Source organism: Xenopus laevis, chromosome 1L (assembly GCF_017654675.1).
Source record: "Xenopus laevis strain J_2021 chromosome 1L, Xenopus_laevis_v10.1, whole genome shotgun sequence".
In the NCBI taxonomy this organism is placed as follows: domain Eukaryota; kingdom Metazoa; phylum Chordata; class Amphibia; order Anura; family Pipidae; genus Xenopus; species Xenopus laevis.
In genome coordinates, this window is record NC_054371.1 from 192,541,870 (window position 1) to 192,558,566 (window position 16,697).

At 40.8% G+C, this 16,697-nt stretch overlaps 1 protein-coding gene across 1 annotated transcript; it reads left to right on the forward strand.

Moving 5' to 3' along the window:
- Nucleotides 1-12,630: 12,630 nt before the first annotated feature.
- On the forward strand, nucleotides 12,631-14,340 carry gpr150.L (G protein-coupled receptor 150 L homeolog). Its single transcript, XM_018226805.2, has one exon. The coding sequence runs from the start codon at nucleotides 12,745-12,747 to the stop codon at nucleotides 14,023-14,025; it is 1,281 nt and encodes a 426-aa protein (XP_018082294.1). The 5' UTR covers nucleotides 12,631-12,744; the 3' UTR covers nucleotides 14,026-14,340.
- Nucleotides 14,341-16,697: the final 2,357 nt, after the last annotated feature.

Here is a 16,697-nt window from a genome sequence, read left to right on the forward strand (position 1 = left end):
GGGACCCCGACGTACAGCGGCTCATTACGCAGCTGACGTGCGCACACGCAGCAGGTTATTATTTGTGACGTCACACGAAGTGTCCCACAGTAGAATAAATAGGAGCAGTGTTGATGTTGAGAGGAGTGAGGTCTGATATTAATCAGTCGCCCTGAGCCTTATATAATGTATATATTTACCCTAGGAGCAGTCGCTGTGATTCACCTATAGATTCTGCTCTTAACTCTATCAGTGCTATACAGCACGAGCAATTAGCAGCCCTTGTAGTTCTGCCATATATATACGATGTTGCTGTAGTAGTGGCTTGGACCCGTTAATTGGGTGATTCGCCTTTATGATAACTTCAAGCAGGTTATATAATAGCTAATTCTAAGTAACTTTTCAATTGGCCTTTCATTCATTATTTGCCTTCTGACTCTTACAGCTTTCAAATCGGGGTCACTGACCCCCATTTAAAAAACATATGCTACTTTTGAGAAGCCATTCCGGTCACTTATTCAAATCATGAATGTGTGGTTGCTAGGGTAATTTGGACCCTAGAAACCGGATTGCTGAAATTGCAAACCGGAGAGTTGCTGAATAAAAAACTAAATAACAAAAAACACAAATAAAAAATGGTAAGACAATTGCATATTGTCTCAGAAATATCCCTCTCTACATCATACTAAAAGTCAATCTTTTTAAACGTGTTATAGGCTATGTTTGGAGAATGGTTACTAGGGCTGCCTACCAGTGTGTGGTTTGATCTCCCTAATAAGGGAGGGATATACACTGTTATTATGCTGCTGTGGATATAGGTGCATAAGGCACTGTTCTGTAAAGATTGAAATGCAGCAAACATAAGGGCTAATTTATTAAAGTGGGTGCAAGCCGCTCTGCAGAGGATTCTGCATTGCACTGCAGCTATCAGTGGCGGAACTACAGGCGGAGCAAGGGCTGCGAGCGGGCCAGGGCCCGCACAACCTCAGGGCCCCCCAGCAGCTTGCGCGCCACTGAAATGCGGGCCGAAAATCGCGTACGGAGGGGGGCGGCTGCGCGTCACGCACCAGGGCCCGCCCCCCTCTAGTTACGTTACTGGCAGCTATGTTCTGAACCAGGGGTGTATTTAAAAGTTACATGGTTTCAAAGAACCATTTTAGGCCCTTGCTGAATTTTGCAGATAAGACATGTTCCATCAGTACACCCTGTGCCCTATTAGCAGCAGCAGAACCTGCTTTCTCTATATTTAACACCCCCTATTCTACACCCTTGTGTTGGCTGGGCCTTTGATTATTGCATCTGACGTTAAGGGGCAGATTTATCAAGGGTCGAAGTGAAAATTCAAATGTTTAAATTCGAACTTCAAAGTAATTTTAGTGTACTTCGACTAGGGAATAGTCCAAATTCCAATCGAATTTGAAAAAATTCAAAAATTCGAATATCGAAATCTATCATGTACTGTCTCTTTAAAAATTCGACTTCGACTATTCGCCATCTAAAATCTGCCGAATTGCTGTTTTAGCCTATGGGGGACCTCCTAGAACCTATTTGGAGTCATTTGGTGGACTTTGAAAAATCAAAGATTTTTTTGTAAAATACTTCAATTCGAATACCATCCGAATTTGAATCGAATACAGCCTATTCACCCAAAGTAAAAAAAATTTGATTTTTATTGTAAATTTTGGTTGGTCTTTTTTTATTCGGATTTCAAGGTAATGGCAGAATCACTAAAGCACAAAGTGGCTAATGCTAGCGACTTTTGGCCAGCCGTAGGTACATCGCCAATTCACTAACAGGCACCAATTCGCTAGCGAACGGGACCATCGCTAGCGTGCTAAAAAGAAGCTAGATCTTCCTCAATCCTCTGTCAATGAAATCCTATCCTGTGTGCTGAAAATGCATTAAAGTTCAACAAACGCTGGCGACTTTTCCTTTTTTAAAGCGGATTGGCTGCAAAAGTCCTAACTTGGACTTGTTTTGGGTAACCGGTTTTCTTCACACATTTTACAACATATGGAACATTCATTTCACAGTGAGATTATGTGTAGGGCATTATATTAACTCTCTTGTCTTTATTAAGGTTCCCTGGACATGTGTAATAAAAAGTGGTAACTTCAAGCATTTGCACCAACATTTATAATAAAGATTTCCATACAACGAAATTACACGCTGTATGCAAATTGACCTTAGCACAAGATCACTAGCAAATTTTCACTAGGCACAATGATGTAGAGAGTTACATTCTGAGACAAATTGCAATTCCTTTTCGTTTTTTATTATTTGTGGTAATTGAGTTATTTAGCAGTTCTCCAGTTTACAATTTCAACAATCGCATTGTTAGAGTCCAATGGGATATTAATAGGAGAGGACATGAATAGAAAGATGAGTAATAAAAGTTGTGTTTTTAGATGGGGTCAGTGACCCACATCTGAAAGCTGGAGAAGCAGAAGAAGCAGAAGCAAATAATTCAAAAACTAAAAAAAATGAAGACCAGTTGAAAAGTTGCTTAGAATTAGCCATTCTATAATATACTCAAAGTTAACTTAAAGTTTAACCACCCTCTTTAAGGACCAGGAATCTTTTATTTTCTGGGTGGTGCCAAATTGACAATATGTCACCACCAGTAAATTGAATTGCTAAGTATGTTGTAGTAATTTACCTGGGCTGGTAAATGACTATAACAGCAGCACCTTCTGAATATTGAATTTTTAAGGTGTTGTTATCACATCTGTGTGTGTGGATCACTGGGTGCAGGTCTACAGTCCCGATTAATGAACCCTGGAATTACTGCCAGCTGGATGATGGTGGTACATGAATATGATTCAGAGGAGGAGGTGCTGGTGACAGGTGCAACTATAAAAAAATTCAAGGAGCATCTTTGAGTACAAGTACTGTTAATGAATTGTGTCAAGGTGTACAACAAAGTGGGGCAGTTTATCAAGGGTTGAATTGAAAATTTGAATTTTCAAATTTTTTTTATGGTCAAAACTGTCAAATTCGACTAGGGAGCTATTCATATTTGATTCAAGTTTTTTTAAAAAAAATCTAATTTGATTTTCAAGATTTATCATATTCTGGCTCTTTAAAGGAGAAGGAAAGCTACAGAGGCATTTTATTGCCAATAGATTAGCTGCAATAGTGCAAGCTAGAATGCTATATTTATTCTGCAGAATGTTTTACCATACCCGAGTAACAGCTCTAGAAACTCTCTGTTTGTTTAGAATAGGAGCTGCAGTATTAATGTGGTGTGACATCACTTCCTGCCCGAGTCTCTCCCTGCTCTGGGCTCAGATTACAGTAGAGAAGGGAGGGGGAGGGGGGAGAGGAGCAAACTGAGCATGCTCTTGCCCAGGGCAATGAGGTTTAAGCTGAAGGCAGGAAGTCTGATACAGAAGCCCATGAGTACACAATAGAAGGAAAGAAATGTGCTGTTTCTTTTGACAGGGGACTCAGAGCAACATTACTTTGGGGGTTTACTGGTATATTTAGATAGACCTTTCTGATAAGGCATACTTAGTTTTAACCTTTCCTTCTCCTTTAAAGGGATACTGGCATGGGGAAATTTTTTTTTTTCAAAATGAATCAGTTAATAGTGCTGCTCCAGCAGAATTCTGCACTGAAATCCATTTCTCAAAAGAGCAAACAGATTTTTTTATATTCAATTTTGAAATCTGACATGGGGCTAGACATATTGTGAATTTCCCAGCTGCCCCAAGTCATGTCACTTGTGCTCTGATACATTCAGTTACATTGAGAAGGAAAAACAGCAGCCTGACAGAAAGCATTTCTCTCCTAAAGTTCAGGCACAAGTCACATGACCAGGGGCAGCTGGGAAATTGACAAAATGTCTAGCCCCATGTCAGATTTCAAAATTGAATTTAAAAAAAATCTGTTTGCTCTTTTGAGAAATGGATTTCAGTGCAGAAGTCTGCTGGAGTAGCACTATTAACTGATGCGTTTTGAAAAAAACATGTTTTCCGATGACAGGATCCCTTTAAAGGAAAACTATACCCCCAAAATGAACACTTAAGCAACAGATAGTTCATATTAAGTGGCATATCAAAGAATCTTACCAAACTGGAATAAATATTTAAGTAAATATTGCCCTTTTACATCTCTTGCCTTGAGCCACCATTTCGTGATGGTCTGTGTGCTGCCTCAGAGATCACCTGACCAGAAATACTACAACTCTAACTGTAACAGGAAGAAGTGTGGAAGCAAAAGACACAACTCTGTCTGTTAATTGGCTCATGTGACCTAACATATATGGTTTGTTGGTATGTTTGTGAGTACAGTGAATCCTACGATCCCAGGGGGCGGCCCTTATTTTTTAAAATGGCAATTTTCTCTTATGATTACCCAATGGCACATACTACTAGAAAAGTATATTATTATGAAAATGGTTTATTTACATGAAGCAGGATTTTACATATGAGCTGTTTTATGCAATATCTTTCTATAGAGACCTACATTGTTTGGGGGGTATAGTTTTCCTTTAAGAACTCGAATTCAACTATTCCCGACCTGCCAAATTGCTATTTAAGTCAATGGGAGACGTCCAGGGATCAATTTGGAGTTGTTTGCAACCTTCCTGACATTCGCCGAAAAAAACTCAAAGCAAGTTTTTCAAATTCAAATTGAAATCGTTTCGAATTCGATTCGAGTTTTCGGGTCAATTTAATTCATCCAAGTTTGAAAAATCTTAACTTTTAGGGGAGTTTTAAAAAACTCACATGAATTCGAAATTCGACCTCTTGATAAACCTTCCAAGGGATGTCTGGGAAAGATAAGAAAGATGGTGACGTAGCATGGGTGTAGTAATATCACTGGACATGCCAATGCAACATTTTCTGAAAAAGGAGAGTCTGCCTGGGGGAAAAAAAACATAGTTATTCAATTCACTGCTTTTCAGTCAATTGGCAACCAATGCAGTACTGAGGTCATCTCTAATTTTTTAGTCTATAATTTCTAATTATAGCCCAGTACAGCTTTTATTAAAGAGAAATTATCTTTGAAGAAATCCTACAGAAAATTATTTGATAGGTACTTTAAACTGTAATAGTTCTCAAGTACTGAAATTGATGGAAGGGAAAAAAGAATTTTAAAAAAGCAGTTGGAGTATTACAAAAATTGTGAATTGTCACTATTGCTTGGATGATCCTGGTCTCATTTTTACCCATCTTTAACCTGTCATTTTTTATTTCATTCCATCTATTAGTCCGTTTTTCTTGTCTCTCCTGAATGCACCCTTACATTTTAGATGCTCTATCATATCTGCACCATTTTTCATTCAGAAAATTACTCCATTCAGAAAATGAACACTGAAAATGCAAATAAAATTGCTAAAAGTGCAATAAAATCACTGAAATCGATTTTATTGCAGTGCGATACAGATTAGTACTGCCAACAATACATTGGCATACAGGTTGGTTTATGCACCAATATAGCCAATCTACTGTTGTGCACTCATGGGTGTATGCTGAGAGTCACTGAGCAGAATTGTAGGTGATATGCTGTGCTGAAAAATGTGCGGTTGACTTGCAATTTTGCATATGTCACATGTCACTTACAGGCCCCCTACAGCTGCCACAGATCTGCTCCCTCTGTAGTTACACCACCTTTATTTTAAATGGATACTGTCATGGTAAAAAAAATTCAAAATGCATCAGTTAATAGTGCTGCTCCAACAGAATTCTGCACTGAAATCCATTTCTCAAAAGAGCAAACAGATTTTTTTATATTCAATTTTGAAATCTGACATGGAGCTAGACATTTTGTCAGTTTCCCAGCTGCCCCCAGTCATATGACATGTGCTCTGATAAACTTCAGTCACTCTTTACTGCTGTACTGCAAGTTGGAGTGATATCACCTCCCTTCCTTTTCCCCCCCAGCAGCCAAACAAAAGAACAATGGGAAGGTAACCAGATACCAGCTCCCTAACACAAGATAACAGCTGCCTGGTAGATCTAGGGGTGGTGGCAGGCGTGGCTACTGGGGGACTGATCTGGGCAACTAATCTCCCCTAAATGTCTTCCGGCTGGCTAGAATGTAAATCAGTGGCGGGATGGCACTCGGAACTCTTCGTTTTATGAAGTCGACCGAAGTTGCTACAAAAGGAAACTTCAGGCAACTTTGGAAAGCCGAAGCGATCTGAGTGCCATCTCACCGGCGATTTACATTCTAGCCAGTGGGAGGGCATTTAGGGGAGATGCCACCACTCCATTTTTTTGGACAGACAGAATATCAAAGGCTATTGTGATACTAAGCTCTATAGTTAGTATAGGTATGGGTATAATTTAATTAAAAGTAGGGATGGGTGTATGTATGGATGCTGGGTTTTCATTTGGAGGGGTTGAACTTGATGGACTTTGTCTTTTTTAAACCCAATTTAACTATGTAACTATGTAACTAAGAATAACACTCAATAGTAAAAATCCAGGCCCCACTGTGACACATTCAGTTACATTGAGTAGGAGAAACAACAGCCTGCCAGAAAGCAGTTCCATACTAAAGTTCTGGCACTTTCTGAACGCACATGACCAGGCAAAATGACCTGAGATGGTTGCATACATAATTATTTGCAGTGTAAACAGTGTAATTTAGAAATAAAAACTCCATAACAAAAATCATGACAGAATCCCTTTAAGTAGCCAGTGTAAGACTGGAATGCCAGAGACCCACCAGAAAACCATAGGCTAAGGGCCCACTTTCCAAACTATTATACGTCCCCTCCTCACTCAACCTCTTTATTCTTCTAGTCTTTTATCTCTACATACTATACTCTATTCTTTCATTATTAAGCCTCTTTGTTCCCATAAAGAAACAGGGAATGACCATGAAATAGGCCAAATGGTCAGAAGCAAGAGGCCCACTCACACCTAGGCCCCCCGGAAGTTTTCCTGGTATCTCAGTGGGCCAGTCTGACACTGTAAGTACCCCCAGAAGGGTTAATTCAGTCTAGGCCCAGTTTGGGCCTAGAGGAGCTATTCATCTGTCCAGGAGGTTAATGTTTCCCTGGCAGTTATGTAATTGACTAGGGGGTCACATTTTCCTAGTCTTTAAAAAGGGAGAGAGTCACCATGTTCTCTTCCCCTTGTGAAGTCAAGGAAGGGGACCCTGTGAATGAGGTAAGTATAGTGGATAGCAGATCCTGTAATGCAGATGTTAGACTGACAGTGTAGCTAGAGCAGCCTATTCCATACTGAGGAGTATAGTGCAGGGTAGTTCCCAAGGGGGTATTCACCAAGTGTAGTCTTGAGACACTGGGAGACAAATCCTGGTGGTGTGTCATTAATTCTGTAAAAACCTTGTATGTTATGCCAATATATATTCATTTTTGAATTACTAAGAAATATTTGCTGCTTAATAAATCATTACATGTTTCTAGAGCAACTGGTTCCCATCATTTTGTTTATACGCTGTGTGTGTCAATTGTAACAGTACAGCAGCTGCATCTGTCCCCTTTTTCCACCTTTGCTAGAGTTTATCCGAGAGAGTCATACATGTAACTGTGTTCTGCATGGAAGCAGCAGGAGATAGGCTATTACAGCCAAGAAAGCTTTATATTTAGCACACAAACAGCCCCATCTCTTCAAAGCATGTCTATTATTTTCCCGCTATTTAGGCTTTTGTTGTTTATTACAAAAACCATAAAAGAACAAGCAAACAAATGTCATTAACCAATAGCATTGCTATTAATTTAAAGTAGGAAAGGGTGCATCTGCACAACAAATCTTATATGAAAGGTAATTGGATCCACAGAGTTGATTAGTGTTACTGTCCATCCTTATAGTATATATCTTGTTATTAGTAGGAGGTTCCTCTTCTTTTATAAATTGCTGGTTCCATTTGTATAGTGGCTTTGATCATATTTCTGCATTTTAGTGCTGAGGGAGAGATATATTGAAAGACAAATTATGATACCACTTGCATTGAGGATTACCAGGCGCAGGGCAATGGACCCTCATCCCTCAGTGGATTGCACTAAGGGCATTATTTACTAAAACTAAATTTTTTCTCATAATTTCCATAAAACAAACTTGACCAAACTCCCATCCATGATTTTACCTTATTTATTTATGAAATAACCCAAAAAAATTGGTTCAGGAAAAGTCTTGATAAAATCGTGAAAAACCTCGAATCGTACAATTTTTTTTAGATTTTACCAGACAGTAACCAATCAGAGACTTGAGGGGGGAGGCACATGGTTCATATCTGTTGCTTTTGAATCTGAGCTGAATGCTGAGGATCAATTGCAAACTCACTGAACAGAAATGTACCATGTGGCCCCCCTTCAAGTCACTGACTAACTCAGAGTTAGAGAGCTGAAGTAGTGTTCTGGCTATTATGTTACACATCCAGTCACTCCAGCCTTTATACATATATTTTGCACACATCTATTTACCCAGTTTTTATTTTTACACTGAACTGTTCCTTTAAACCCCAAATTTTCCGTATTATGGTATGAAACGCAGCGCAGACCACATATTGGAAAAGGGACATCTGCCATTGACTTCTACAGAACTATGACAGGTTTGCGATGGAGTATTTTCAGATTTGAACTTTTAGTAGATTCAGGGTATAATAAATCTCGAAAAATGTAATTTTTTTTCCTGGAAAAATTTGGATTTTCCCCTTTAATAAGCTTTAATAAATACTAAATAATATCCTCAATACTATGACTGGTAGGTTAACAAGTTAGGGACCGCCATATGGGGTTTACCTTGACGTGGTAGGCTGGCTTTTCAACTTTATGATCATAACTTTGCAACTAAAAACCCCTGTCTTTGTTAACACATGCATTTGCATATCTACTGAATTACTTAGACAGGGGCCCAGGGAATGTGCACTGACCCATTTGGATATGCCAGTAGCACTTTCCCTTATACTTCTATATATTTTTACTTAGCAATGCGGGTGCTCCCACAACCCCCCTTTTGTATTTGCTCTTACAGCCTGGAGCTTTGGCTAAGCTTCTTGTGGCTTGTAGCACCCCCCATACCCACCCCTATTAATTAATAGTGGCCCTATGCTTTTAACTGCACCATATTTATACATTTTTTTTTTTTTTTTTTTTAAATGGGCACTGGCTTGGGCAATCACTCTCTCTTAAAAGCTGCAATTCAGCAGCGGGGGAGGATTTAGCCCTCAGACAGAAACCAAGGTTCAGCAGACTTCTACTTTTTACTATACTAATGCTATTATGCAGAGAGACACAGGATCCTCAATACTATCTATGACTGGTAGGTTAACAAGTTAGGGACCGCCATATGGGGTTTACCTTGACGTGGTATGGTGGCTTTTCAACTTTATGATCATAACTTTGTAACTAAAAACCCCTGTCTTTGTTAACACATGCATTTGCATATCTACTGAATTACTTAGACAGGGGCCCAGGGAATGTGCACTGACCCATTTGGATATGCCAGTAGCACTTCCCTTATACTTCTATATATTTTTACTTAGCAATGCGGGTGCTCCCACAACCCCCCTTTTGTATTTAATAAATAACCCCCTTCATGTTCTGGATGTGGAGACCTATTTATCAAAGGTTAGATTTGAGTGGTTTTAGAGGTTTTTCAAACCACGACTAAACTCACAAACTCTAAAACTACGAATGTCATGACATTTATTAAAAGTCATTTATTAAAAGTTATTTATTAAAAGTTCCTAATAAAAAAGTATGAACAGAAAATAATGTGCTAAAAATATAAATACCTCTAAAACCTCTAAAAATTAGGACATTTCCGACAATTCCTAGCAAAAAAAAAAAATGTAAACCTCCAAAAGTCCAAACTGATTTGAAAGCTCCAAAAGGATCAGTGCAACTCCCATTGACTTCTATAGGACCTTGACAGCTATTAACTGGCAAAGTTTTATATTAGAGGTTTTCGTTGTTCTTACACTTAATAAATCTCACATTTTTAGAGCTTTTAAAAAAAAATAGGAAACCCGTGAATTTTTAGAGATTCTTGGGAAAAAAAATTAAATTAGATTAGTAAATCTAAATACTAAATGGGCCACTTAGCGTGACAGTGATCTGATGGTCTGGATCATGTACATATCTTGTATCAGCATGTTACACTACTAGTATCTGGAGGTCATATTGAATATACTATGGAGTGTACAGTTTCGCATGTGTGTTTATGAGCACTGTGACCTCTCAGAGAGAACTGTAGCTATCAAAATAGGTATTGACCCTTTCAGGCACTTCACATTACAGTCAGTGGATGTCAGCAGGGACTTGTTTTGAGCACTTCTGGGAAGGAAAATTGAACATAAGAAAATTGAACATAAGAAGCCATAAGTGGGGTTGGTATGGCTGTGACCCAAAATGTACAACCTAATGTACAATGTAGATGGGGTCCTAGGATGTTGCCGTTGTTATTGTATAGGGCCCTACTAGACAATCTGTTTCTGATGGCAACTCTTGTGCCCTCTCTTGAGCCTTGGGGCAATGGCAATTGTGATGATTCAAACCATTCTGTCATTCATATGGCCTCTTTAAATAAAAAGAAGAAAATAGCTGGGAGCTTCTTGGCAGTTGTATTGACATAGTACTGTGAGTACCTGTGTTGGAGGTAAACCACTGATTGGCGAAGTTGCGATCAACTTAGAGTATAACTGATGAAAAAACCTAGGCACCAGGCTTCAGTGTGCCATCCTCTTCCAGCCACAGAGAAATTAACCCCCCCATCTTTGCCCCCGAATTTAGCAGCAAGTCAGACGGTGGACTTGAGGGATTTTTTAAAATCACTTTTTAAAAATTGACTTATAGGCACCCAAGGGCCACCCTCCTATATCTGCTGCCCCAGACATGGGCCCTCAAAAGCCTATACAGAAATACAGCCCTGCTTATCTGCATCCCAGGTCATACTCTGTAAAATTTGGCCCTGACATTTCAAGTACACAGAAGCCAAAACAGCCCCCCACAGGACAAAAAAATAGTGACTGCCTCTGGCATCTCACAGCAACCTTCCCAACATTTTCCAGAATCTACAGAATCCAGTCCTGGCTCATGTCACCCATATAATACAGCACTGTCAGATAAATCTGGTTGCTTAGTCATAACAATATCTCTCTTCCTTGCCCCCACCCCACATGGCCACTCAACAGTTGATTTCAGTTTGGCTTAAAAGTGAAATGTTGGCAGGGCCACCATCAGGGGGGCACAGGGGGTACTGTTTTACCAGGCCTAAAGGGCCACCAATGTTTTTTTAAGAATATTCTCTGGCACCACATTTATTTTATTTGTAAGGAGCCCTCACCATCATTGGCTTTTTGTAGTCTTTAGCGCTGATGTCTGTGTGGTCTTTTAACTGGTGTAGGCGTTGTTTGGGGTGGGGCTTGGGGCTTTTATTGTACGGAGTCCCATGATTTCTAATGGCAGCCCTGGATGCTGGTATTGACTGGCACAGGCGAATGCTGAAAAAGTCCAATGTAAAACATAAAGATACTGTATGTAGCTGCAAACAGAATCTTAGTTGTTACAATGCTCATTGTTTCCTGCATAAAAAATAAAAAAATTGCCATGTTAGTATCAATGTAACCAATTTTTAACCAGATACATTAAGCATATTTTATTATATAGGATATATATTTGCATGTGGCTGGACAGGTGACAGAGCCCTGCTTAGCATTAAAGGGGAAGTTCATTGGCAGTATTACACAACCATGATCATGGGGCCCCTTTTCTCTGGGGAATTAGAGCTCTGCCTCTCCCTTCCCTTTCAGAGCACCAGCACTGACAACAGTGTTCAGCAAGCTTTAAAAAGTAGAGCCTATAAGTTTAAAAGCATGTTATATGGCACTGATGAATTTGATGATGATGATGATGATGATGATGAACGTGCTAATATAGTTGTCTTTATTTGTAAGTTTGTGCACAAAGATGATTATCCCCCCACCACTGGCTCTCCCATTCCCTCCCAACACCACACACCTTACTGTCAAAATATTTGTACTCACTCTAAAGATGCTAAATTGTAAAGTGCCACAATTAATTTTGCATTTGAATGCTCTCTGTCCTTTCACCCTGTGGGCTGATCGTTCAGAATAGTGTATGAAAAGTGAATGGCCTTTACAAATATACATTTTATTTTTGGGTTTACATCTACTCCTGTGATCTATTACAGTAGCAAAGTAGGTATTCATAAAATTGTTGCCTAGGAATGAACAACTGTACTAACTGATTCAGTGATGTGTAAGTGCAAGGATCCCAATACTCAAGAAGAGTATTTTTTTATAGTCAGGCTCTTCACTATCTCTCTGCATTAAGTGCAAGCTGACCTGAAATACATATTTGCCAAAGTGTGAAGCTTATGCCTTCCTTCTTTTATAATGTGCCCCCCTCTCCCACCTGACACAAGTGCATTATTTTTGATTGACAGGAAGGCTAGTCTACTACAATGGTATGTATTTGAGGATGACTGCCCCCAGATATGACAGATATATTGATGACAACAAAACCTTTATCTTCCAATACTCACAATGGACTTGGTATTATGAAGCTGGGACCTTGTGCTGGAAATGCCAATATCCCACATGATGAAAAACTAATTATTGCCCTGATGGGCTGAGCGTTGCTATTCCAGCCCTATATGAGCGTCACTTGCCAACCAGGAGCAGATAAAATACCCCCACACCTGGGACTGGACTTATTCCTTCTCACGTGCCGTACCTGTTTGTCACCCAGTCATTGCACCTCCCGATGTGTTACAGGCAGGCGTAAACTCATTGCACCCAAAGAGCCGGCAGTGACATGAGATGGATGACTTATTGCTTTATGGAATGACTTCCACCGAGCGCACCTCCTCAGCGACTGAGAGCGACCTGTCGCCGGGACACGCTCCTACCACCATCAACTCTGTACAACACAGCCAGGCTGCCGACTCCCCGCACTACAACAGGCAGCTGCGATTAATCACAATGAGCATCATCTTTGCCGTGGGACTGGTCGGCAACGTCGCGGTCCTGTACAAAATCTGCAGTGGCAAAGGCAAGAAGAGGAAGATCAACTTTCTGATCACACAGCTGGCTCTGGCAGACCTCTATGTGTCAGTCATGTCTCTCCTGTCGCAGATAGTCTGGGAGCTGCTGGAAGACGAGTGGCTGGTGGGGGATATAGGCTGCAGGGTCTTCAAAGTGTTCCAGGTTTCAGGCTTGATGGCTTCTTCAAATATAATTGCCATAGTAGCCCTGGAGCGGCACCATGTCATTATGAACCCCCTAAGCACCCCTCTACCAACTCGATCCATGGCAGCTTTTGGCTGGATGTTTGCTTTTCTCTTGTCTGTGCCCCAGGCTTTTGTGTTCAAAGTTGCTTACACCGGCCAGGGAAACAGGTGCCTCAACATATTCGGGCAGTTGCCAAAGTGGCATTTGCAGGCGTACATCATCTACTGCTCGCTCATAGTCTTCTTCTTGCCCTTCTGCATCCTGTGTGTCGCCTACAGTCGCATCCTCTGGCTCATCTGGAGAAGGGGCAAAGTCGGCAAGACCTCCAGGCACCACAACGGAACGTGCCAAGTCCAGGAAAGTCACACGGAATTTAAGAGGCGATCGCTGAGGCTCACGTCCACCAACAGCTGCATTCCCAGGGCAAAGCTGAAGACCCTTAAGATGACTTTGGTCATCATCATTTTGTTCATAGTGTGTGGCCTCCCTTACTTCATTGTGGAAATGAAAGTGGCATTTGCGACCATTACTGGGTTAGATGAGAAGGTCATGGCAGTGCTGGGCATCTTTGTGGTCACCAACAGCGCAGTCAACCCTTATGTCTACTTGTTCTTCAAAACCAACAACGTGTTCCTGAGAAGGTTAGAGAAAAAAGTGTGTTTCTCCTGCTGCCTGAAGGAGCACCGAGAGATCACCTTCCCTAGAGAGCTCTCACCTCCCCGCTCAGTCACCCCAAAGAAAGAGCCCCCCAGCACCAGCATGTCGGAGATGGATGTAAGCTCTTCTGCCCAACGCCGCTCCTTGTCCCATGAGCAGACTGTGGCACAGGGAGACAAGGGCACAGATTCCGTATATGAGAGCCGCATGTAAGGGATTGGCAAATGCCCACAATCACACAGCACATCTATGTACATATGATTTTCCCAGCGAACTTTATTACACTCAACTGAGGATGCCCATAATTATCTCCTCTACTACACATCTCCCACTGGTCCCTGCACCAAATGCACATACCACCTGTCCACATTCCTCCTTCTCTGCCAACTCCTGGCTACTATTGATCTGCACATTCTCTTCTGTGTCACATATCCCTGTAGCCTCAGCAGTGGGTATCCACAGTTGCCCCATCCTGACTTCTCCAGCTGGTTCTAAGAAATTGTTTGTAAATTTAATTCCCAAAAACACAAAACATTTTTTATACTTCCCACCCCAAGGTAAGCTTAGATTATCTTCTGCATTTTCATGAATAGGTTAATGATCTTCAGTGGGATGCTACCCTATGTGATATTAGCTTACTTGCCCCCTAGAACATTTTCTGAGGATACCCAAGCCTGCAGCCTTTTCTTTCTACAGGCTACTATTGATCTTCAACTCTCTTTCTTTTCTGTTTCACAGATCCCTGCAGCAGTGACTCCCTATAGGCTACTGAAATGCACATTTCACCTGTTTACTCTCCCTCAAGTGTCTGCACTCTACCTCTTGTTTTTTTCCCTTTCTCTGTTTTCTCAAATATCCTTGCACCATTCTCTCCCCTTTGCTTTCCTACAAGCACCTTCACACTGTTTCCCTACACTTATATATCTCTTATATGCTCTCTCACAGACAGATCTTTTGAACACTTCTCTCCCTGCAGGGTATTCAAATGCACATTGCAGCTTTTTGCTCTCTTTCAAGCCATTTCACACTTTTATCCTTACAGGTCCTTTTCGCTACACATTTTCTTTTTCTGTTCTCTCTTTGTTCACTGCATCCTTCTCTCCCTAGAATGTGTATTCTCCCTACCAGATTACACATTCCCATTCTCTCTCTACAGGCTACTAAGCGCTCTATGGATTTACTTTCTCTCCCATCCCCATATGGAACTGATGATAAACTTGACACCAGCACCATTGTTGTATGCTTGCTATGTATAGTATTCATGGCAAATGCAATACACTGTACCTTGCAGTATACAGTTAGAGATACTAGAAACAATACATTGTCAGTTTAATACCATTTTTCAAAGGGACATTAGCACCAAAGATGTCAGTAAATAATTTGAATTACTGTATCAGTTACTTAAACAATGTAGATAAATTATAATTTTGAAGCTAAAATCCCTGTGTTTTGTTACAATGTGTTTGTTATCTGCTACTATATCTTCAGAAATATTTTATCACTTGAGGATAGTTCCACAGCTATTTTGTAATAAGTGAGACTCTAAATAACTCCTTTTCAAGAATTGGGTATCAAATACATAAAGAAAGTTAATGTATTATTAGAATAAAAATCACAATGTGTTTTACACTTGACACATACTGTAATTCCCAGTGCTAATTCAAAAAAATGCATAAAGGAAAGGGATACTTCCTTGTGGTACTGGCCCATTAAGTTTGAACCCCCAGCATACTATATAATCAAACACTATGTTAGCAGATGGCATTATCCCTCTAATCTTGTCTGCAAACAATATCAGCACAGGACACTGACACATGGCAGCTTATGTGACATTAATTAGTCAATCTATAGAGTGGAAATGTTTGTGTAGTGCAATATGTTGTTGCTTTACCACTGTTTTATGTATTTTGTGTTCCACTGATGGGCTTTCCAAAGGGACACATATAGTTCATAGTAAGAGGCGACTACTGATGTATATTGTCCTTTCTTGGAAGATGTGACAGTGTGACATTTCTTTTAAAGTAAAGTAGAGTAGTTCAGAGATAGTCACGCTGTGACTCCCCCACCTGCTTCTACAGTGATTAGGGAAGGAAGTGACTGAGAGAGAAAGCTTCTTGCGGCTTTACTTCTATAAGACCAAATCAATAGACTTTCATCATACAGGACTATGAGGTCACTGCAACTGTGACACCTGGAAAGCATATCTATTTCATTAACTAAGTATAGGAGAAGGAAGAGGAACTTTTTATTCCAGGCAGTGGTAAACACAACAGGTTTCGGGTTCAATACCCTTTATCACTTGATAAAGGGTATTGAACCCAGGGTCGGACTGGGGGGCCCGGGGCCCACCGGGACTGCTGTCCAGGGGCCCCCCTCCAGCCCCCCACCCCCCTACTAAGACGCGTTGGCCCAGCAACAGCGCCGCTCGGCGCGCATGCGCAACAGCGCCGCTCGGCGCACATGCACAGGCGGTGCTGCGCATAGCCGGAAATTTTTTTAGATTGGAAATATCTGGAGAAGGGTTCTGGCCCGGCGGGGGCCCACGAGGGTCGGGGCCCACCGGGTTTTTTCCCAGTATTCCGCCAGGCCAGTCTGACACTGATTGAACCGAAAACATGTTGTGTTTACCACTGCCTGGAATAAAAAGTTGATTGCAGTAATACTGCTGGAGTTCCTCTTCCTTCTCCTATACTTGGATCTTTTGCAGCAGTTGCAGCACAGAGCAACTATTAAGGAATCGGATGCATATCATTTGGAAAAGCTGTGCTAACCACCATTCCCCTCTTCTATTTCTATTTCATTAAGTAACTAGTCACACAATATTTTCAAAATTTGTGCAACATTATATAACTAAAACAAGAACGAGAATCAGCCCCATGTGGAAA